At 42.5% G+C, this 23803-nt stretch overlaps 1 protein-coding gene across 1 annotated transcript in view; it reads right to left on the bottom strand.

Moving 5' to 3' along the window:
* Nucleotides 1-8554: 8554 nt before the first annotated feature.
* The window catches only part of LOC420734, a 56563-nt gene continuing 41314 nt past the window's right edge, over nt 8555-23803 (bottom strand). Inside the window, exons 2-9 of the mRNA XM_025147538.3 lie at nt 16365-16467; nt 15720-15794; nt 14960-15016; nt 13180-13239; nt 12630-12688; nt 10403-10472; nt 10120-10169; nt 8555-8737 (exon numbers count right to left, since the gene is read on the bottom strand). Coding sequence (XP_025003306.2) covers nt 8581-8737; nt 10120-10169; nt 10403-10472; nt 12630-12688; nt 13180-13239; nt 14960-15016; nt 15720-15794; nt 16365-16439 — 603 coding nt within the window. The 5' untranslated portion in view covers nt 16440-16467 and the 3' untranslated portion in view covers nt 8555-8580. The remainder of the gene's footprint in view (nt 8738-10119; nt 10170-10402; nt 10473-12629; nt 12689-13179; nt 13240-14959; nt 15017-15719; nt 15795-16364; nt 16468-23803) is intronic.

Below are 23803 nucleotides of genomic sequence, written 5' to 3'. Positions count from 1 at the left end.
CCAGCAGCAGTCAGCTTTCCCTGCACTCCTGGCGAAAGGCAACAAAATTGTCCTCATCCTTGAGAGCAGTAGGCTGCCTCTGTAGTTTTCCTACTGAGCAGTTGTATTGTATTTTCCATTCAAGCTGGGGTGGTTTATTTCTCTTCCAAACCTTTAGATTTTGTCATCTATGAAATTCAAATGGAAACATCAAGCCTGTACCATGTGTTGATGCGTTTATTATTTCATGAAGCATTGCTGCGTCTGGGTAAGCCAATTCAGGTTAAACGCTCCTTAATCAAGAAAGTCCTGGTCACTGTTAAGGACATACCACATTATCTGCTTCTCCTCACGTTGTTGAATATTGCTAGGCTGTATTGATTAACAGTAAAACTGAAATACCACCACAGTGACTCACTTGAAGCAAAAACAATGATTCAAATTTCATTCCATATTTTGGACTTATCATTGTAATAAGGACTACTGCAGGCTACAGAAAACCATTTTTTTCTTTAGTCAAGGGTAATAGAAAGAGAACTGAGAATATTCAGTTTCTGCTGGAGAGATGGTTGTACAGGACCTGTTTAACTCCTTGTAACCAAACTGCTTTCCATGGAAACAGAGTAATTGTGAGAAGACCTCCTCAGGTAGGGTTCTATGGCTTGTAATTCTGCAGATTCTGTGTTAACATCTATGAACAATGCCCAGCAGGCAGACCTGCACTGGATAAGGGTCTTGTGGCAGTGATGCCTCACGTTTGGACACAAACCTAGATGGAAGCTCTGCACAGCACGGGGAGAAGTATTAACCAAATTCTCTGCAACGGTGAGGTCTTTGCAGAAAGTAGCAAGGAGAGTTGATGGAAGTATGGGCTGCACAGTGCTGGCAATATCTTCATCACTGTGACCACTGCAAGAATTAGGCAGCTGGACCTTCATTAAGCTTTGTTTCTTTCTGGCTTCAGAAATTGTTCACAGCTGGAAAAAAGTGCTTCAGGGAGACAGCCAAGAGGCAAGAATGGGTAAAGCAGTATAGTCTTCTCACTAAACTTAATATTTATTCAAAGACAGACAAGTGTATGTGGATCTGCACCTGAAGAGCAGAACAGCTGAGGGGTCTTTGCAAAAAAAAATAAAAATAAAATAAAATAAAAAAAAAAATGCTCTTCAGAGTGCTTCTCAGGTCGTTAAGCAAGAAAAAAAAAATATTTGTGGAGATTCGCTCAAATGAAGCACCATGCAGTTAAAAAAATGTGCATACGAGGGCTGCCCAAAGCCATTTTTATTGACAGATAACAGCTTTACCTCATCACTGTAATTTCTCTGTGCATGGGAGTTGAGAAATGGAAGAGTAAATTGACATGAAAATGGTCCTTGGTGATGGCAAACAAGCAGCAAAATGGCACTACGAACATCCTTAGGACCAATTTTATTCCTTACACGTCGTGATTTAGGAGAATGAATATGAATTAAGGTGAGTAATTTTTCTGACAAGGTGAACTGTGGAGTTGCCAGTCCAGCCTAAGTGATGTTCAGAATCACAGAAACAGATTAAGAAAGAAGGCAAACAATGTCTTACGCACATAGATTCAGTGCAAGGAAATCTAAGGTAATGAGTCTAGACAGAATAAAAGAGGAGATAGAACAAAGGAGAAAAGAAATATGCTCTTTCTGGACAAATGCTTAGGGCACTGAGAAGTGACAGAACCAGATGGTACGGCTCATACTTTAAAGTATAGCTCTCTTAGTTTTCAGCAATTACATTAATAAATGATGAAAGTATAATTTACTTTAGAAGACATTAGACAGTTTTCCCCTGAAAACAACAGAAACTATCTCTTTTTTTCTGAATTTAGTTGTTGTTTCTTGTTTGCTCAAGGTGTGCCACCGATGTCTGTAAGTTATGAACCTCATCCTAAAGCTAAATTTTTGCTAAACAAATTATCAAAGCTTCTTTGAGAAGATTAAGCTGTTACTCTGTCTGATCTCTGGAAGAAAGGAAAAAGAAAAAAAAAAAAAAAAAGCACCCAAAACACTTAGAGAGAGAAATGTCTGTTCTGATACTTTCTCAAAAAGCCCTTTGATATGGAAATCCTTGGCTTTAACTCCTGTAGCCTCAAGCTTCTCCCGAATAATTCAGATAATGCATGCAAATGCCTGGACATGTAGCCCACTGTAATCACAGGGGAACAGGCTTCCTGTTCCTCTTTGGACTGTTCTTATTCAGACTCATCCTTTCTGTCCTCTCTCTGCTAATATCTGAGTATCCACACCTGCCAACACAAAGACTGCATTTGTACAAGATCTGATAAATCACTGCTGCTCATCTTCCCAGGCCTGCAGGTACCCTCACAGACAATGTACACAGATATCTAAACTGGAAGACATCAGCGTACCTACTTAGATACGCCAGAATAAATGAAAATGCTGCATCCCCACTGTGTCACCTGTAGTAGGCTCATTTGCTGACTAAAGTCCCGAGGGCTACCTTGACATGTTTGTCACCACCGATGCTCCAAGATCCAGCTAAAGGGGCCATAGCAAGTCTACTGCTGCACACACCTGCACCCTGAGCAGCATGCCTCCACCACCCCAAGAGGTGGGGAAGGGCTGACCAATGTGCCCACAGTGTCCACAGGGCCAGCATGCAGGATGGTTCTTACACTCCTGTAGGGCAGCCCATCTCCAGAGGTGGTTTTATATAAGTCCCTACTCAGACCCTTTTCAGGACTGGACTGATAAATGTATCTAATATGCAGAATGTGTATAACATTAGTGTCCATGAGGAGAGGTCCGTGGAAAAATAAGACTAGGACAAAGATAAATGGCACTTCCCCTGACTGCTTTCTTCCAGCTATTTTCAGCTCAGAGTACTTGCAGTGCTTGATACAGTTTTCTTATTTAGTCATCTTCAAGATACTGCTCTTCCAGCTACTTATTCAGGCTTTCAGACACAAATATGCCTAAGCTTTTTGTACCCATCTAAACTCAGCTCTGCGGGTTGCAGGGCAGGAAAAGCCATTTGGAGGGCCTGTGTTTTGCTGGGTCACGCAAACAGCATCTACATAGGCACTTGTCAACAGTAGTAAAGCTCAATTAGCTGGCCTTCTTTTAACCTTCTTTTAACCCATCTAGGGTAACAACAGCAAAGGACAAGAGAAATGATAACTGTCCTAACTGCCTGAGGCGCCCAGAGTGCGTTAATGATTGGATGGCTCTACTGCACCTAGGAAAAGGGCCCAGCTTTGCAGCATGCCTAGTTATACATCTTTGTTCCTCTCACACCTCCCCCAGATCCTCCAAGAAGGGACTACGAGTATTCATCACCATTGTGTTTGAAGTATATAAAGAAAATCCTTAAATATATTTTACTGGTTCAGACAGAAGCAGTTGCTGAAATTTGGAAGGATTTGTTGGGTGATTCAGTCTGAACTCAGATGACCACATCATCCTTCAAGATGCTGAGATCTGGTTTTAGTATCCTTCTTTTCTCCACCCAAGAATGGAAAAAGCAGCGAAAGAACAAAACTTTATAAACGAGACCACAAACATCAGTGCCTCTGATCACCAAGAGTGTGGTGAGCACAAAGATGATGGTGCAGGAAACATGAAGTAAAGCCACTGCTGATGTCACCAGAGTAAAGGTGACTACACATATAAAAGAATGGTGTTCCCCGGTCCAGCCAACTGAGCCCTCCTAGCAGAGCCATTTAATCAAGGCAGATGCTTCTGTGGCTATTTACGGGGGTTTGAAAAGATACTCCCTGTATCACCATCACTCCCACTGCATCACCTAGAGACTTTTGCAGTGCATCCTATGCGGCGTGGCATCGTGAAGCTTACTCACAGTTTCCTTCCTCCTTTCCAGGGAGAGAAGGAACAGCTGTCGTTTGATCAGACAGGATGGTTACATTGGCTTCTATCAGCAAAAAGAGAACTGCTCTCTCCTGTGCTATATCATTGCCCTCACATGCTCTCCCTGCAGCAACCCCCACTCATTCCACCTAGCACAGCTGGAAGCTGGGCCATTCGATGCATTTTCTTTTCCTTTGTGTCACCATCAAGTGTCATGCTGCTTTCTTCTTGCATTTTAAACTCTGTGGTCAATTGACCACAAAGATTTACAGTCACGAAGCTGAACAACAGTACTAGAATTATTCCCCTCTGCACTTTCTTCTATTAATGACTTCTGTTGTAACGAGCACAATCTGTGGATTATAGCAATTACAGGTAATAACGTAGGCTTAGGACAATAGCTGTTTTGAATTGAGAGAGTAACAAACAGATGTTCATCTCAGAACACATTTCCAAATTTCCCCCAGGTTACATGAGCCCAGCACAGTGTCAGACAGACTGCCTGTGTTAAAAGCACGCCTTGATCTGGTTGCAGGACAGCAGAACACAGCAGAAAACATACCAAAGAACCATAGAACCGTAGAATACCCTGAGAAGGAAGGGATCCATAAGGATTATTGAGTCTGAAATGTAACATCTCATGTCAGAGAGATGATATTTTCGCACCAAGGCTCTGTACCAGATCCTACAAATGTTCTGTCCCGTAAAATGGTCCCTGCAGTCCTATTTCCTCTTCATGGCTTTAATGAATTCTCTTTTTCAAATTTGAAAATTACCATTTTCTACACAGAAACAGGATGCTTTGCTGCCATGTTTTGCTTTTAGCACACTTTTTTCTCTATCATAATTACTTAGTGTGTGTTTATTTTCCCAACTTCTGCTGTTTCAGCTCCTTTTGCACATCAGGTACTTCCCATGGAAGGCAATAGGGTGTATGACAAGACAGCCCTGTAAGATAATGTCTCTTTAGAGAGCAGTTTTCATGCTCCTCCTCATCTGTAAGAAAAAAAGAGCAAAAATATCTGTGGCAAGAGATAACATGAGAAGGAAGTTAAAACCATTTTCTGGAGTATTTTGATCTTCAGCAGCTCTAATTCACTGCTGCATGACTTAGTAGCCACAGCTGGCAGGACTCTTTCCCACTGCTATCACACAGGCGGTGAGTGGTGAGCCAGGAGGATGCAGGGAAACCTTGCTGTCGGCCATACTTGGAGACAGTGACACGGGCTGATGCTGAAGCACTGAAATATCCTTTACAAAACCAGGACAGAGGCTGCACAATATCCTTCTATGGAGTGAAAATTAGGACATAGAGGATCCTTAGGGAGCCAAGCTGAGAAGGACAGTTCTACTGAAGTCTTCTTTAAGCATCCACAAAGAACTGTCCTGCAGGAAAAGAGAGACTTGAGCATGATTGAAGCCTCCTGCGTGCTCTGGTGGATGGGACTGGCCTAACCGCTCAGTGGAGCACACAGGAAACATGCACACATTTGAAATATGAAATCTTGTCACACACATGATTTGTGTAAGACAGACACCACCAAAGCACACCCGGGCTTGCCACAGACTGCAGATAGAACCTCTATTGTAGGCAAACGTGGCACCCTCATATCCTTCATGACAGTGCAGTGATACAGTCGTGTATGTACAAGAGCAGCCATTTGCAGGTCTGCTGTGGTTAGGCAGTAAGGTGGTTGCTTGTCTGCAAGAAGCATTTTTTAAGAACAAATTTTCAGCTCCTATCAATTATCACTGCACCACTTATAATGGGGTCATTTCAATTTGCATCAACAGAAAAACCTATCTAGATTTAATTACAGATTTCCTACACTCATGCCTGTGCTGATGGGGGCAGGACTGTTAGGGATTGGAGGGCAATCAGAACGTGGAAGCTGAAGCAATTTTTACATCTCGGATCCACCCCAAACAGACTGAATGCACACAAGTGAATGCACTTAAGCACATTCTCTTCTTGAGATGTGCAGTACTTAAGTTTCTTCCTCTGAGGGTCTAATATAGTTCACGCAGACATTTTCAAATGATTTTAGCACTCACAACAGCTTTATTATTGAGCGAGGTTTATCACTGAGCTGTGTATGAGGAACAGCCACGATCAGATCGAGAGCTTGTGGGTAAAAATAAAGGATCGGTCCAGCAAAAGGCATCTAGTGGCTGGGGTCTGCTACAGACCACCTGATCAGGAGGAGGCCTTCTTGCTTCAGCTGCAGGAGGTGTCACGCTCACTGGCTCTTGTCCTGATGGGGGATTTCAACCATCCAAATATCTGCTGGGATAGTGGTATGGTGGGTGGCCGACAATCCAGGAGACTCCTAGAGTCTGTTGAGGACAACTTCCTGGTCCAGGTAATAGATGGACCAACCCGAGGTGAAGCCTTACTGGACCTGGTGCTCACTAATGCAGAGGAGAGGATTAGAGAGGTTAAGACTGGAGGCAGCCTGGGCTGTAGTGACCATGCCTTGGTGGAGTTTGTGATCTTGAAGAATGCAGCCCTGGCTAAAAGCAGAGCTAGGACCCTGTGCTTTAGGAGAGCAAAATTCTGGCTGCTCAAGGAACTGCTGAGTGGGATCCCCTGGGAAACTGTCCTTAAGGCCATGGGTACAGAACAGAGCTGGCAGCTCTTTAAGGACACCTGTCTGAAAGCACAATGGCTCTCCATCTCCCAACAGAAGTCAAGCAGGGGAGGCAGGCGACCGTCATGGCTGTGCAAGGACCTGCAGCTTAAACTGAGAGAAAAGATGGAAATGTACAGAAAGTGGAAGCAGGGTTGTGTAGCCTGGAAGGAATACAGGGCTGTTGTCTGTGTGTGTAGAGATAGGATTAGGAAAGCCAAGGTGCAGATGGAGCTGAACTTGGTGAGGGATGTGAAAGATAACAAGAAGGGGTTCTACCGGTACATAGGCAGGAGGAGACAGGCCAAGGAGAGTGTTTCCCCTCTGATGAAAGGTGATGGGGAGCTAGCTTCCTCAGACATAGAAAAAACTGAGGTACTCAATGAGTGCTTTTCCTCAGTCTTCATGGGTGGTTAGGCTTTCCGTGTCTGCCAGAACCATGAGCCTAGGTGAGGTTGTGGTGAGTGGTTTCTGTCCCACTGTAACAGTGGAACAAGTCCAAGTCCTTCTCATGAAACTGAACATGCAGAAGTCCATGGGGCTGGATGATATCCATCCCAGGGTTCTGAAAGAGATGGCTGATGTGGTTGCCGAGCCACTCTCCATCATATTTGAAAAATCATGGTTGCCTGGTGAAGTCCCTGGTGACTGGAAAAAGGGAAACATTACTCCCATTTTGAAGAAAGGGAGAAAGGAAGATCCAGGGAACTACAGGCCAGTGAGCTTCACCTCTGTGCCTGGGAAGATCATGGAGCAGATCCTCATAGATGCTATGTTAAGGCACATACGAGATGAAGAGGAGATTTGAGACAGCCAGCACAGCTTCACCAAGGACAGATCGTGCCTGACCAATCTGGTGGCCTTCTATGATGGAGTGATGACTTCGGTGGATGGGGGAAGGGCGATGGATATCATCTACCTGGACTTCTGCAAGGCCTTTGACATGGTCCCTCACCACATCCTTCTCTCTAAATTGGAGAGGTGTGGATTTGAAGGATGCACTGTTCAGTGGATTAGGAATTGGCTGGCTGGATGCAGCCAAAGGGTTGTGATCAATGGTATGGTGTCAGGGTGGAGGTCGGTCACAAGCAATGTCCCACAGGGGTCGTTCTTGGGACTGATGCTCTTTATCAATGACATAGACAATGGTATTGAGTGCACCCTCAGCATGATTGCGGATGACACCAAGCTGAGCAGTGCAGTCGATACGTTGGAAGGAAGGAAAGCCATCCAGAGGGACCTGGACAGGCTGGAGAAGTGGGCCCATGAAAACCTAATGAGGTTCAATAAGGCCAAGTGCAGGGTGCTGCACTTGGGTCAGGGCAATCCCAGGTATTTAAACAAAATGGGGGAAGATCTTCTTGAGAGCAGCCCTGCAGAGAAGGACTTGGGCATCCCGGTAGATGAGAAGCTGCACATGAGCCAGCAGTGTGCGCTTGCAGCCCAGAAGGCCAACTGTGTTCTGGGCTCCATTAAAAAAGGGATGGCCAGCAGGGAGAGGGAGGTGATTGTGCCCGTCTACTCGGCTCTTGTGAGGTCCCATCTGGAGTACTGCGTCCAGGCCTGGGGCCCCCAGTACAGGAATGACGTGGAGCTCTTGGAATGGGTCCAGAGGAGGACCACTAAGATGATCAGAGGGCTGGAGCACCTCTCCTGTGAGAAAAGGTTGAGGGAACTGGGCTTGTTTAGCTTGGAGAAGAGAAGGCTCTAGGGAGACTTCATTGCAGCCTTCTAGTACTTGAAGGGAGCATATAAACAGGAGGGCAAATGGCTGTTTACAAGGGTGGATAGTGATAGGATAAGGGGGAATGGTCTTAAACTGTGACAGAGGAGGTTTAGGTTAGATATTAGGAGGAAGTTTTTCACACAGAGGGTGGTGACACACTGGAACAGGTTGCCCAAGGAGGTTGTGGTTGCCCCATCCCTGTAGGCATTCAAGGCCAGGCTGGATGTGGCTCTGGGCAGCCTGGTCTAGTGGCTGGTGACCCTGCACATAGCAGGGGGGTTGAAACTCGATGATCATTGTGGTCCTTTTCAACCCAGGCCATTCTATGATGTCTTTGAGGAAGCAATACAGCAACCACACTAGAGGCCAGTCCAGAATTTATCTTCTATCATTAGAAAGGATGTTCACAAGTTAGGTACTGCTGGAAGATGCTATTCATTTGATGACATAGCCAGACCAAATCAGGTAAACACTTATAATACAAGAGCACTCCAATGGAACAGCGGATGGATAGTTTTAAGGACCTGCCAAAGAGCCACAGACAGTTCCTACAAGACAAAAGCACAGATTAAAAGTAGAGACACTGCATAACAGCTCTATTACAATTAAATCCTACTGGTGTATCTAATCTTGTATTTCTTTGCCCTGATCAAAGCAGACTCCTTCCTTCCTGTTGTCAGCAATATTACTACAGAGTCCATCACTAGCAAGGGTTTAATACTTAATGACAGAAGGTTTTGCGATGTGAGCATGTGAGGAGGACCCAAATGAAGAAAATGAAAACTACTGTAATTTTACATGTGGGAAACTGAAGCCCAGAGGGAAGAAATTTGCCTGAGGTCATATGTGAAATGTGTAGCATTCATTTTGAACCTAGCAATGTTCTCGGTTAATATAGCTTCTCCATTGTTTTGTTCAAAGAAACCCTACTTGTTTCTACCTGTTCCTTTTGGAATATTATTTTAACAGGTGAATGCCCTGTATTATTAGAAACAGTTTCCTGACAATAAAATGCACGGATTTAAATGGAAATGCATCCCCACAAATGAAGTGAGCCGGAAGCTTCGGTTATGCAGCAGTGAAAAGACTTCTCTGCTCCCAGGGTTGGAAACAACAGTTGATCAATGATGACTACCTGTAAGATCCATCCTAAATCTTCCTACCATATATAAGCAAACTGAAGGTTGTTTTCCTTTCATAAGATCATCACAGGAAGGTAAATGTATCTGAAGACATTCCTGTGAGCTCTGGAGTGATGGAAGGGGACATAGCAAACAAACTATGGATGTTGACACTAATACCAACAGCTTTCATGAAATACTATATATAAGCACCTTCAACAGCAGTTCTATGCAGACAACAAAATAACTAACTGAAAAATTCATCTATAAAAAGCTCCTTTTCCTCAAACCACCTTCTGCCAAGAATAAGAATATAGAGGGACGGCATCACTTGCTCTGGTGCACAGGAAGTCCATATTACTTTGATCCAGGCAGATGAAAGAAGAATGGTTTCCATGAACAGCTGCTGTCACGATCTATCTGGTTGGGGAAGTGCTGCAGAAAAGTGGTTTAGTGGAAGGCTGATAGTGGAGCACCCAGAAGGAGAGAACAAAATGTTCAAACCTTAAGTCTTCCTTTCTTCCTCAGTGGTGAAGGAAGAAGGAGAAAATTGCCTGCATGCAGTTAGGTGCTGCATTTTTAGAGCTGGCAGATTCATAGTTGAAAATACTCAAGGGCCAGAACAGAGTTTGCACCCCATTACTTCAGTTTCCTGCTCCATTGTGTTTGCACAGCTCTACAACTGGAATACATTTCTCTCCCCTGCTTGTGCCATATCTGCCATGATGTTCCAGCATTAGATTAATGTCAGCTCCACAGTGCTCTGCTCCAGGTGTAACTAAACAAATATGCAAGAACGTATCACCTACCTAGTACAGGAATAAACTTTTTTTGGGTAGCCACTCATTGATTTCTGGGTCTAGAAAGGGGAAAAAGAGACATGAGTCACTTCTAAATGAAGCTTTCTCATGTGCAGTGCAAATACGGAAGAATTACAGATGTGACGCTAACTAACAAAACTGAGTGAGGAGTGATGAGCCTGAGACACGGGCTGAGATGAGCCACCCATGCTGAAAACCTTGAAGAAACAAGGTTTTCCTCTTGGAACAAAGAAAGCACAGGTGTAATGTGAGTAGTTCACTTCTCTCTTACCTGTTTCACCATGGGTATTTTCTGAGTGGACGAGCTAGAGCAGTCATCCACCTTCTCACCTTGTTGGCTGCTAAGCAAAAAGAAACACCAATAGAAATTGCAGTTAGCTGAACTCTGTGCAAGCAGTGCTCATTAATGAAGACAATAAAACTATGGCAAGAAGAGAAGCTGCAACCTAAGAGATGCTTCTTTTTGATTTTCATTTCAAAGACAATTTCATAAAAAATGTTGCAGCAAATGTGTAAAGAAAGTCTAGCTTGATGACAAAGCCAAGCAGTTTGAGAACTTCATAAGAAACGTTTTATTTCTCCCTCCCTTCCATTTCTCTCCATCTTAAATCTTATGTGTCTAGGTTGAACTAGATTCTTCTTTTCTTAAACTACATATTGTGTTTCATGTTGATCATGATCTCTCTATTCCACTTCGTCCAGTTACGGGCAAAGCCTTTAAGAGCATGGTGTCAGGGGCAGTCAAATTCCAAAAAACATTTCTCTCCAACAGCCATCTGGGCAGTGGGGAAGCAGTAAGGATTCCCAGATCAGAGTCAATCCTCAGGAGCAAAAGTAGAAACGAAGAGAGGCACATGCTGAACTTCCAGATCAAGCAATATCAGCTGACTGTGCTAATGGCCTGAATTGATGATTTTGTTTTTTGTCAGTCAGACTGCTCAGACTTCTTCCACCAAACTCCATGCCTTTTATCTTGTGTATTCATTTTCATCTCCCCTTCTTTTTTACCTGCTTTCTGCTCCTAAGACCTCTCTCTTGAATTGATTTGAAATTTTCTTGAAATCAGAAAAAGCAGCAGTGATTTCCATCTTCTTAGTTGTGCTCAGAGTCATTTCAGGGCTGCTGTACTACATATTTTCCTGCTGCTTGTTATACAATAATTTACAGACAGTCTCAGATTTCTTTATTGAGATATTGTCTCTTATGTGTTTATAAACTCCTAGAACAGTGTTTATAAACTCCTTGACTTTTGTAGTAATTAATAGGAATTACTGTATGGAACAATATGGCTCATCCACTCTTGGATAATAAGCAAAACTGTGCAATTCGAAAAACCCACACAGCCATAAAAGTAGATACCAATGCCGTGGAGCTAATGTTTTTTTGATTATTATATTGCAGGAGAGCATTAGTACTGCTGTATCAATAACATCAAACTTATACTAAAATGGCAGCAAGTTGGCAAAAAGGATCTGGTATTTTTTTTTATGATGCCCTCCAACTTTGCCTGATGGAGACACTACTATAAATAAAAGTAGAGGCTGCATACTGCCCATTAGTTGTTGAGTAGCCCTACCAGTGCAAACAGCTCAGGAGATGAAAAACCACCTCCAAAACTCTAATTTTAAACTTTAAATTGTATTTCAGTCTTTGTTGTTACAGTTCATGTGGTGCATGCATAATGTCATTACATGGCTCTTCAGAACATAGAGAACACAAAACTGAGTCCTGACTCACTTCACATGACTGGAAGAGGACTTTTTAAGCAGGGCTCATACTTAGTGCCAACACTTCATACTTTGTGCTTAATTTGGGAGTGATTGCCAGAAGGAATACTTAATCCCTTGTGTTTACTGAGTTTAGAGGGTTTCTGAACTGCAGAACACTGGAGAAAGGGAAGAGTGAGAGTGAAAAGCTCAGTGCTTGGGACGGTCTTTGTATTTCAATCATGCTGTGAGCATGTGGTGTTTTGAAATTCAGAGGTTTTATATGACTTGTTACATATAGGAAACTACAGTCCAGCAGTGAGGTAAGGGGCCATGGTTTTAATGGCACTTGAACTCTGGCCAACAGAAGAGAGCAGTTGCTCTGATAATAACTGTGTGGTTGCAGAATCTGCAGCTCCTGTTCGAGTTGTTGCTTTTGCTTTTTCTTCCACAAATTAATAATAGGAACCTGGTGCAGGTTATAAAGAAAGAGAATTGAAATAAATATCCAGGATATGCCCCTCAACTTTTATTTTCTGAGGAAAAGATAAACTGCTCCTGGTGTCTGATGAGAGTGTGATGAGACTTTTCACATCTAAATTTCATTCGCATTTATTTGGTTGGATGATTAGGTGACAGAAGAAGAAGCTATTCTACATAAATCTGAGGAATTTGTTTGATGCTGTGTAACAACATTAACTTACAGCACATGCTTCACGTATGGCTGATGTGGAAATATTATGGATACTATAGAATAATAAACCCAGAATAGAAGGCATTATTAATACTTACATCTCAACTTGTTTAAGGCTTTCCACTCTTAAGAATTGGTATATTTTTTTCTGCATGCCCTTAGAAGTTTGAAAGAAAAGGAAAAAATATTAGTCCATTAGTCTGTTGCATAATAAAAGTCAAGTCACAGCTTATTAGCATGAGATCAGCATCAGCGCTGCCCTTGAAAATACTATATTCTCCTCTCCCAAACTGGTTGTTATAGAAATCTAAAGGAATCTGCCCTCACAGTATTAGTTTGTCTTAGAGCAACTTTCTCGATGACTTATGTTCCAGATAACATAAGCTTACTGACTTTAAAGGTTTGCTTGCTCGTTTGCAGGCTGTGGACTACAAAACTTTTAAAATACAGTTTCTCGGATTTCCATTATTTTTGTGTTCCTGAAGCTACCAGCAGACTGACTCCCTGCACGCTTACCTGTACTGTATTTCACTCTATTGCTTCACTGTTTGACAGCCTTGTAATTAATTTCGTAAAAGGCTGTCACTGAACGATACTGATCTAAACGAAGAAAGAGCAGGTGCTATGATATGTAATGGGTTGTTTTACCTTCATGAGTTTGTCATGTTCTATGATTTGTTTACTTTCTTCCAATATTCCATTTTTTTCCTAGAGAACAACAAAATTAAATATGACTTGTTGGGAAAAAAAGCATTAACTTTAAAGCAGTAGCACTGGCTAAACTTTCAAATTTAAATAGATGCTAGTAAAAAGCTAAAGCCAAGGACTTTCTATTAATCCAATATTCAGCAGAAGTGAGGATTATGTGAACACAATGTATGTTTGACAGACTTTTCAATCCTAGAAGTTGTGGCTGATATCAGCAGTGAAGAGAAATTTGTAGAAGTGAAATGTTTGGTAAAAACAGGAAACAGGACAGAAGGCAGAAGCTGAAGCCAATGTCCATGCTGACACAAGTGCTTTGAGAGAGGATAACTATTTTAGCAGACCCCAGAGGTTCTATGCAGAAGCAGGCAGTGGGATGATTTATTTTCCATTATCAGTGGAAACTAATAGAAACACACTGATTGTGGACTCAGTAGCTGGTGAGATGCAGAATGCCCTGATCATAAAAGTACCCTCAGGAGGGCAACAGCACAGAAAAGGCCTGGGCATAGTCAGTAGGGAGCTGAGTGTGAGCCACCTGAATGCCCCAGCAGCAATGGCAGCCAGCAGCCTTTATAGACAGAAGCATGGCCCATAGGTTGCAGGGAGAGATTATCCATCCCTATTTGGCACTAGTTAGACAACATGTGGACATTGCGTCACTCTCAACACATGATGGATGTCACTGAGCTGGAGTGAGATCAGAGAATACCCCCAAGTTAGTTATTCAGATGATCTAGAGATTGTGTTGGCCTCATCCTTGGAGGTTTTGCAGACTCATCTGGATACAACCCTGAGCACTTTGGATTGAGCTTTGAGCACGAGGTCCCTTCCCATCTGCATTATTCTGTGATCTCATGGCTCTGCTGTCTCACAAATCAAGTTAGTTTGGTTTATGGAGGCCCCTCCAAAGTAAAAGATTTGCTCTTCTGTACCTTATCATGAAATCACAGACACATGCACCATTTCAAAACTTTGCTGGAGACCTTGTTATGACAAGTGCTTGTACCTAATTGTTTTGCTGGGGAAAAATAATCTCATTTATTCATACTGAGCAATAAGAAACTATCAGCCAGTCAAAAAGGGGAGACAGGAAAAGGCATTTATAAGTCAAAACAGCCTATGTTGTTTACTGCTGTGCTTTTTTAAAGTTTTATGATGACTGATGGAATATAGAGGATTTTATTTCCAGGAGGCTGATTCAAATCCCAGCTTCATGTTCAGAAATCCAATGCCCCTTTCACTGGAGGGACAAACCAAGATATTAGCTACCCAAGTGTTTGTATTTGCTCATAGTCAAAATAGGAGAAGAAAGCTACTGGAATGGGTCGTTATTATGCCCACAAAATGCCCTGATACTCATGAAAGCATAACATATGCATCTCTTTACGACACAGGAACAACTAATTAGTGATGCACTTTGGACAGCTTTGGAAGAGACCACGAAGACTCAGTAAGTCATAAAGTTACTCCGACTCATCTGAAAGCCAGGTTTTCAGCACAGCAATGTTGTGGGTTTTTTTTTGTCATGGCATTTACAGCCAGCAAAATCTTTGTTGGGCCTACGTCTTGACAGAGTTAAGCATTACAGAGCTACACTGACATGGTCTTCAGTGCTCTGATGGAAGTCCAAACTTACAGTTGTTAATAATCTTACAGTTGACTCTCACACTCTTCTTTATAACTCGTGACTATTTCTTTTCTTATAAGGGAATTTTGGTACCTTTATAATGGCCTTTTCCATTTCTTCCATCATTTTCATCAGCTCCTGAAAACGTATCTGTCAAAGGAAAAAGGGTAGGAGTGGATGAGGTAGGGCAAAGTGAGACAGAGGGAGAAGTTTTGGGTTTGGTGAGATGGGAAACCGAACGCAAACTGTACTGTAAGCTCTGCACGTCTCACTGACTATCTGTAGGCTTTCTTAATGTTAACTCTGCTTAGAAAATGATAAATCAAATAATTCCTGTGGCAGTTATTTGTGAATGTGTTACTGTCAAAGGAAGATAGAGGAAGTGTGCATGTGTGCCTATTCACGCATTCAGCTGACAAGTGTTTCCATACTGCAGTTACACGTAGGAACTGACAGAACAGCCAGCTAAACAGAAAAAAAAAAGAGGCCTCTTGCTTCTTTTTACCAATAGCAGCAATTCTGGTCTCAAGTACTCTTGTGCATGTATCTAAACTGCAAGACTTTAGATGAGGAACAGGATTTTTCCTTCCGTGTGAAAAATACCCAGCGTACCAAATGCCATCCTGGTTAAGAACCCTGCATACCACAGTTTACTTCTGGTTTTATCACTAATCAGGGTATCTTTCACCTGCTTTCTTCCCCTGAAAATATATTCTTTTGCAAGTTAAACAGCCCTTAGGAAATAATGATGTCTTGGCTTGAACATTTCTGTGCATCAAGTCAAAACATAAAGTGTGCATACTACAGATTTTATCAAATGATTAATAGCAAGATATGTTATTTGATCACTTACGCTGAAATGATATCTGCCCTCCAAACACGAAACCTGTTGACTCTCAGTAAGTATATACACCCACAATTCCGAAATCTGAAAATAAAAGTCAAATATGTATGAAGAAGAAACAATGCAGTGGGAAGTAGTTTTTTTTTTTTCCTCTCCATTCTCTTTATTCAAGGGTTCTTGATTATTCGTAAATTTATGCTTTTGTTAAAAATGATAAAGATTTCCTGTGAGACTTAGTTAAGAAATACAATGAAACCAAAATGTAAAAATATCTGAAGATGTGTCACTGCAGAAACTGCCATTTTAGGTACACTTTCAATCAAGGACATAATTTCCTTTTCAAAAGATGCCTGAAATATTAAGATAACAAGAAGAGTCATGCAGTGATACTAGAAAGATGAAGGCTGTTTTCAAGGTAAGTCAAATCTTAAATATCTCTCAAATACTTTAAAGTATATTTTGGTCATATTTTCAGGTTACCTTTAGTTGTTTGGATGTTTGGAGAGCACATGTGGAAAGCACATAAATAAGACTTTTTACAATACAAGCAACTTGATCATGGCCTCGCCATGAATTGGCTGCAGGAACTACAACAATTTGCATGTCCTTGGCCACAGATACATAAGAAGCCCCCTACAACCTGTAATGCCTTACACTGCTTGTTTTGCACTCCAGATCGCTCTTGACTTCTGTAAAAGTGGAGCCCAGATCTTCATTTTTCATCTCCATCCTTCGAGACACAGACAATGCCTGAAAACTACAAAATCACAGGGACAGGTGAAGGATCACAACATGGGTGAGCATTCTGGTTACATGAATAAGAGCAAGGAAGGACTATGAACACTGAAATCTAAATTCAGATTTCATGTTACACCTTTTGCTCTACTCCCTCCCCCACCTAGGGTGTTTGTTTTGTTCAGTTTTGCTTTAATAATAAAATAACTTTTCTTTTTTTTTAAGTTAACACCAGCTTAATCCCATTTTTGACTGATGAAATGTTTTGATGAACACCCCAAAACAGTTTTTCACATTAATCTCTTTCTACACTTTTTATTGTCTGACTTAACCAGAAAGTAGGTGCACTAAAATTTAGAGGGAACAATCTTATCTCACATTTATTTTAGCCTAACAAGAAAAAAGGAACTGGACAAAATCTTAAAGAAATAGTGTTTTTCCAATTTCTTAGTGTACTGGGAAGTACATGTGGTTATGTTCAGGCCTAGGTAATGCCAGAAAATGTCCACCTCACAATGTTATTATGCTAAATGCTCTAAAAGTTGTTTGCTTTTCACTTTTTTTGGAAGACACAGTAATGACCACACCTGTTCAAACACCATTTACCTCTTGAAACGTCTGTTTTCACTGAGAGGCTGATTGTTTTCTGCATGAAATTTAAAAACCATCTTGCTGAGATCTGTCTTTGCCCTTTTTAGTCTCTGTAGATAAGGTCACATCTGAAAACAGTATGTTCCCATAAAAAGATGTTTGCACAGGAAAATCTGTTGATTTGCATTAAACACTGTGTCATGTCAATATCTTTATTGATGACCTGGATGAGGGCATTGAGTGCACCCTCAGTAAGTTCGCAGATGACACCAAGTTGGCTGGAAGTGTCAATCTGCCTGAGGGTAGTGAGGCCCTACAGAGGGATCTGGATAGGCTGGATAGCTGGGCTGAAGCCAATGGGATGAGGTTCGACAAGACCAAATGCCGGGTCCTGCACTTTGGCCACAACAACCCCAGGCAACTCTACAGGCTTGGGGCAGAGTGGCTGGAAGACTGTGTAGAGGAAATGGACCTGGATGTATTGAGCTGGATACAGAGCTGAGATACTCAGGTAGACCATATAATGTCCTCTCCCAAATTCTTCATGTCTGACAGACCTCAGAGTGAGCTATCTCTTATGTGTTTAATGCTATTTTTTTTTTCGAGATTTTGAGATGGGCTTGTAGAAAAAGTCCTTATACCAAGCTCTAACAAAGCAATAAAATGATAATGAAAATGTTAATTTATTACTTCAATTGTTAAATGGATCTCAATTTCCCATTTTTGACAGGGCGTTTGGGCATAAAGAAGCTCAAGGCTGTCATACAGGATATGAGGGACTTGGACAGAAAGAACCATTCCCATCCAGGTCTTTGACTGGCAGGATCTCATAGGCACAGGGCTTTGTACCCATGCCTGGTGAGATGCTGCAAGAGAAAGGTCTCTGGTAGTGCAGTTGGCCACTGCTCAGTGGTAGAAAGGTAGTGAGGCTGTGGAACAAGTTTTGGCATTTTTCTTCATCCCAAGCACAAAAAACTTTGCTGAAATTCTGCAGTCTTTACAGGACAAAATAATCTGTACAAAGAGATCTTCTGGAGGCATTTTCCCTGGGATAGCTCTGCCACTCTATTTATACAGTGAGGGGATTGAGCTCTTCCTCTGGTTTCTATGACAAGATAACTCAGATATAAACTGAGGGACAGATATGGGAAAGCTGCCCATGTGAACACTCTCTAAAATGCAGGACAGTCTTAGCTAATTCAAACTCTCACACTTTGCTCTTTGGGAGGAAAATAATACCACATCTTCTTCCCTCTTTAAAGCAGACTTCCATTTCCTCAATTTAGGCCACTGAGGCAGAGAGACAACCTTAGATTTTTCCAGAAGTTTGGACTCTGTATTCCCTTGTAAATGCTTTCACTGTGGAGGGGAGGGGAAGTAGTGGAGGGCCAGGGGGAGTGAGAGATGTTTGCATCATCCCTGCCCAGAATTCACCAAAACTCTCCACTCTGGAACAAGCAAGCAGAATTGTGAACCAGGAAAGAGCTCACAAAGCAAACAAACAAAAAAAGCAACCAGAATCCTCCTCTACACTTTCACACCAGCCTGTCATCAAGCCTACCTATACCCTGATGGCGTTAGGGGCCTATAACTGAGAACCTCTGAAACCTGCTTTGGCTTTTGCAGCTCTAGCTTTGGTGCAGATAAGCTGATTTCCACCATGTCCTTTGCAGGAGGCATTTCCTCCCTTGCAGTCACGTGTTCTCACTGCTGGGGTTCCTTGCCACATGAGCAGAGCTCTGAGGGCCATGAGGCCGAGAGCAGCTGCCCTCAGCCCCAGCGTAGTCTGACAGCTTCTCACCCTGCACTCTACAGGACTTTGCTCTCAGAGGCTGCAACTTTCATCAGTTCACTGGGCTTGACCACAAAAAGTTGTAAGGTTCATTGGCTTGTTAGTTTTCAGTTTCACTTTGAAACCTTTCTCCTGCTGGTCATTCTCTCAGGCAGCTGTCACATCAAGCTGTGCTATTAATTCTCATTGTGCACAGTATATATAATTTCTCTGTGTTGGTTCTGCTAGCAAAGCAGCTAAGCCCTTGGGGCAGAGAGGCATTCAGGGAATCAATTTTATAGCACAGGGCTGCCTCATATTCAGGACTCACTTCAACTAAGTACTTAAGCAAAGGAATAATGACTGACTTGAATGAGAGTATTAGTGCTTAAAGTTAATAATGCGCTTTCAAAATTGGGCCTTATATCATGACAATCAAATCATTAATCTATTCCATTACAAGCTCCAGTTAACAAATACATGCCCTGGATATTGTGTTCTCAAAAGGCGAAAAGGAGGCAGACAGGGCCTTGAAAAATCTATCCGTGTTCTGTAGTACCATAGCAAAGATCAAAACTGTTGGCTTGCCCCTGCTAACTTTTGCAAAACAGAAAATGCAGTGTGCCAGAACTTCAGTGACAATCAGACAAATGCTCTAATGAACAAATGGACTATATATTAAAGAACAAACCAGGAGGTATTTTCCTCCCCTGAGGCAATCTCAGTGGAATTTTAAAACCAAGCACTTTGATATCACATGAATTCTGAGATTTCTTGTGTGCATCAGAACAGGCTCAGCAGAAAGTACATCTGACTGACAGAAACAGGAAACAGAAAGAAAGCCAGGACATTGTCTGCCAGGTTATGCAGATAGAGCTAAAGATAGTGATTAGAAGCAATAACACAGTCATAAAGCTGAAGCTATCCTGACACAGGCACAGCCTGTAAGTGGGCCCAGAAAAAAAAATCTCTCAGTGCTCATGAACCTGCAAATGAGTTTTTATGGTGTAGTAATTTTATAACTGTTCTTAGACAGTAAAGACACCCTAATCAATGTAAACTGTTTCCTCAGTGAGTTCATAGATTAAATCACATGCTTCTACAGTAGTAGACTACAGTGTAAAAAACTTTCAGCTCTTTCAACAAAAGCTGTGCGATGGACAAAAGCTGTGATGCCCCTGTGGCTGGAGTGGTTCATGTGGCAAGGTACTGGCTCACTTCTTCATTTGCCATGCTACTGCAGAGGACCGCAGTGAGCGACCCAGCTGTGATGTTATTTTTCAGTAAGGGTCTCTGAGGAACTACAGATAGAATCATAGAATCATAGAATCACTAAGGTTGGAAAAGACGCACAGGATCATCCAGTCCAATCATTCACCCATCACCAATGGTTGTCGCTAAACCATATCCCTCAACACAACATCCAAACGCTCTTTGAACGCCACCAGGGTTGGTGACTCCACCACCTCTCTGGGCAGCCCATTCCAGTGCCTGACCGCCCTTTCCTTAGTAAAGTAAGATGCAGTGCCACAGGCTAATGTGTGATTCAATAACCTGAACAAAATTATTGCTTCTGTACATGCCAGATCAGCTGAAGCTGGCATTATTTCCACTAGCCCCCAGGTGAATTATTCATTTTAAACAGAAGAACAATTTTGCTGTTGTTAGTGTTGCTATTTTAGACTTAACACACAGCCTGCTTTTGTGCCCCTTTCCATTTTATAGATGTCCTCCATGTTAGGCTCTAGGAACAGTGTGGTGCACTGTAGTAAGTCTTTTTTGAAAGCCTACTGCAAAATGGAAGCTAGAAAGCAGAGCTGGCAGATCTTTAAGGAAACTTTCCTTCGGGAACAAGAGCTCTCCTTTTCCAGGTGTACGAAGTCAGGAAAGGAAGGCAAGAGACCAGCATGGATGAACCAGGACCTGCTGTTCAAACTGGAGAGCAAGAAGAAAATGAGTAGGTGGTTGAAGCAGGAACAGGTAACTGGGAAGAGTATAGGGATGCTGCTAGGCTGTGTAGGGATGGGGTCAGAAAGGCCAAGCCCCATCTGAAATTGGGCTTGGCAAAGGGTGCAAAGAGGAAAAGTCTCTCAGTTACATCAACCAAAAGGAAAGTCCAAGAAGGCATACCACCCTGTAGTGAGCAACACAGGCAGGCTAATAACAATGGACAAAGAGAGGGCTGAGCTACTCAACAACTATTTTGCCTCAGTCTTCACTTGCAGCTGCTCTTCACATACCTCTCGAGTGAGTGGTTTGGAAGATGGAGCTGGGGAAGCAGTGCTCCTCCCACTGTAAGCAAAAATCAGATTTGTGACCACTTGCAGAAACGAGATATCCACAAGTCTATGGGTCCCAGTGAGATGCATTCTAGAGTCCTGAGGGAACAGGCTGGTGTAGTCACCAAGCCACTCTCAATGATATTTGAAAAGTTGTGACAGTCAGGTGAAGTCCCTGGTGACTGCAAAAAGGGCAACATCACACCTATTTTTAAGAAGGGCAAAAACAATGACCCAGGGAACTACTGAACTGTTGGCCTCACTTCTGTGTCAGGGAAGATCATGGAAGAGGTTCTCCTGGAACCTACTCTAAGGAACATGGAAGATGATACAAGACAACCAGCATAGCTTCAGGGCAGGTCCTGCCTGACTGACCTAGTGACCTTCTATGGTGGTGTACCTGCACCAATGGGCAAGGGAAAAGCCACTGATGTAATCTATCTGGACCTCAGTAAGGTCACTGACACAACTCCCCACAACACCCTTCTCTCCAAATTGGTAAGATATGGATTTGATGAGTGGACTGTTCAGTGAACAAGGAACTGGTCATGAGATCTTACCCAGAGAGTGGTGGTCAATGGCTCAGTGCCCAGGTGGAAATCAGTGACAAAACAGTGTCCCTCAGGGATCAGTACTGTAACCAGTGCTCTTTGATATCTTCATCAGTGACACCAACAGTGGGATTGAGTGCACCCTCAGCAAGTTTGCAGATTACACCAAACTATGGCTGACATGCCTGAGAGACGGTATGCTATCCAGAGAGACCTAGACAGGCTCAAGCAGTGAGTCCAAGAGAATCTCATGAGGTTCAACAAAGTCAAGTGCAAGGTCATGTACATGGGTTGCAGCAACCTCCGCTATCAATTTAAGCTGAGGGATGAAAGGATTAAACACAGGCCTGTTGAAAATGACTTGGGATTCTGGTGGGTAGAAAGCTAGACATGAGCCAGCAATGTGCCAATTCAGCTCAGAAAGCCAACCCCATCCTGAGCTGTATCAAAAGAAGCGTGGTCAAAAGGTCAAGGGAGGTGATCCTGCCCCTCTATTCTGCACTGATGAGAACTCATCTGGAATACTGCGTGCACATGTGGAGTCCTCAGCGCAGGAGAGGCATGGACCTGTTGGAGTGCATCCAGAGGAGGGTTACAAAAATGATCCAAGGGATGGCTCCTATGAGGACAGGCTGAGAGTTGGGGCTGTTCAGCCTGGAGAAGGGAAGGCTTCAGGGAGACCTGATAGTAGCCTTTCAGTATCTGAAGGGCAGCTATGGGAAAGAAGGGAACAGACTCTTTATCAGGGTCTGTTGTGACAGGACAAGGAGAAATGGTTTCAAACTTAAAAGGGAGAGATTTAGACAGGATATAAGGAAGAAATTTTTTACAGTACAGTTGGAGAGGCACTGGAACAGGTTGTCCAGAGAAGTGGTGGATGTCCCATTCTTGGAGACATTTAAGGTCAGGCTGGATGGAGCTCTCAGCAACCCGATCTAGCTATAAGTGTCCCTGTTCATTGGAGGGGAGTTGGACTAAATGACCTTACGAGGGTCCCTTACAACTCAAACGATTCTATGATTCTGTTTCTATGAAAGCTGGCTATTGTCATAATCAACATGCAGTCACAGTTGTGTGGGTATTTGATGTGTTAGCAATGAGTATTTATTTTTAGTTCAGACGTAAAAACTATATTCAACTATGTTCAGCCATAGATTATGAAGCAAGTCTGTCTAAACAAAGATATGTCTGTGTTTGTGTTAGCACATGTGCACATGCACTTGTGTGTAAATATGTTCATGTAGAAGGATAGGGAGAGAAAATTAACAACAATGTAAATATAAACACATCAGCTTTGCTGCCAGGTCTGAGAAAATCTAGAAATAGGAGCTTCCTTTCTGGAAAAAGATATGTCTTGGTTACAGAGAAAGTCTAAGTGAAGCCTTAAGATTGTTTTCCTATAGGTCATACGGAGTTACTGACTGAAGCATTAGTGGTGCAGGAGGGGAGACAAGGCCTAGGTAACTGGGAGGAATTGTCTTGGCTCAATTTAAAATAGCAAGAACTATTCCTTGATGAAGATTTATACTAACTGCTGGCTCAGTCTGTGAGCTCTGTCAGGCAGCAGTTGTCTCTCAGCAATGTTCAAGGCACAGCCAGTAGTATGGGGTTCTCACAGTGAATGCCAGTCCCCGAGTACTCAGGTGAGGATTTCAATTTTAGCTGCTATAGTTGAAGTAAAATATGTTCAAGCTGAGTGTTCAGTGTGGTGTATAACTTGAAGTGGCTCAACAAAAGCACCAGTCTTAACTTTCCATTTATCAGATCTCCTAGAACTGTCACCATAAAAATACAAAGGTAAGGGAGATACAGTCTTTAGACTGCACATCCCATACCAATCTGGGTAGCTCGAGCAGCTTGTGGTGGCTGTAGTGTCATCCCTCCTTGCTTCTCCATCCTTCCAGTATTTAGCAAATTAAAAATGCTCTATCTCAAACAGAGGAATCTTACCCAGACAAATCTAGATGGGGAAAGCGAAACTTCTGCTCAGTTTTCTCCCTTTCCTGATCTCTGAGTACCTGATTTTGCAGTCTCAGTGGTGTCATATTCCTGACTTCATGTCTTCACTTCTAATTTCTTATTTTCTGCCTTGTGTTCCTTTACACGTTATGGCTACTTTATTTCTGTTGCATTACCGTCTCTGTACAAACAACATACTTTATTTAC

The sequence above is a fragment of the Gallus gallus genome, chromosome 2 (genome assembly GCF_016699485.2).
Source record: "Gallus gallus isolate bGalGal1 chromosome 2, bGalGal1.mat.broiler.GRCg7b, whole genome shotgun sequence".
Taxonomy (NCBI): domain Eukaryota; kingdom Metazoa; phylum Chordata; class Aves; order Galliformes; family Phasianidae; genus Gallus; species Gallus gallus.
The sequence above is the reverse complement of the archived record's forward strand: the minus strand, read 5'-3'. Positions and strand labels throughout refer to the sequence as shown.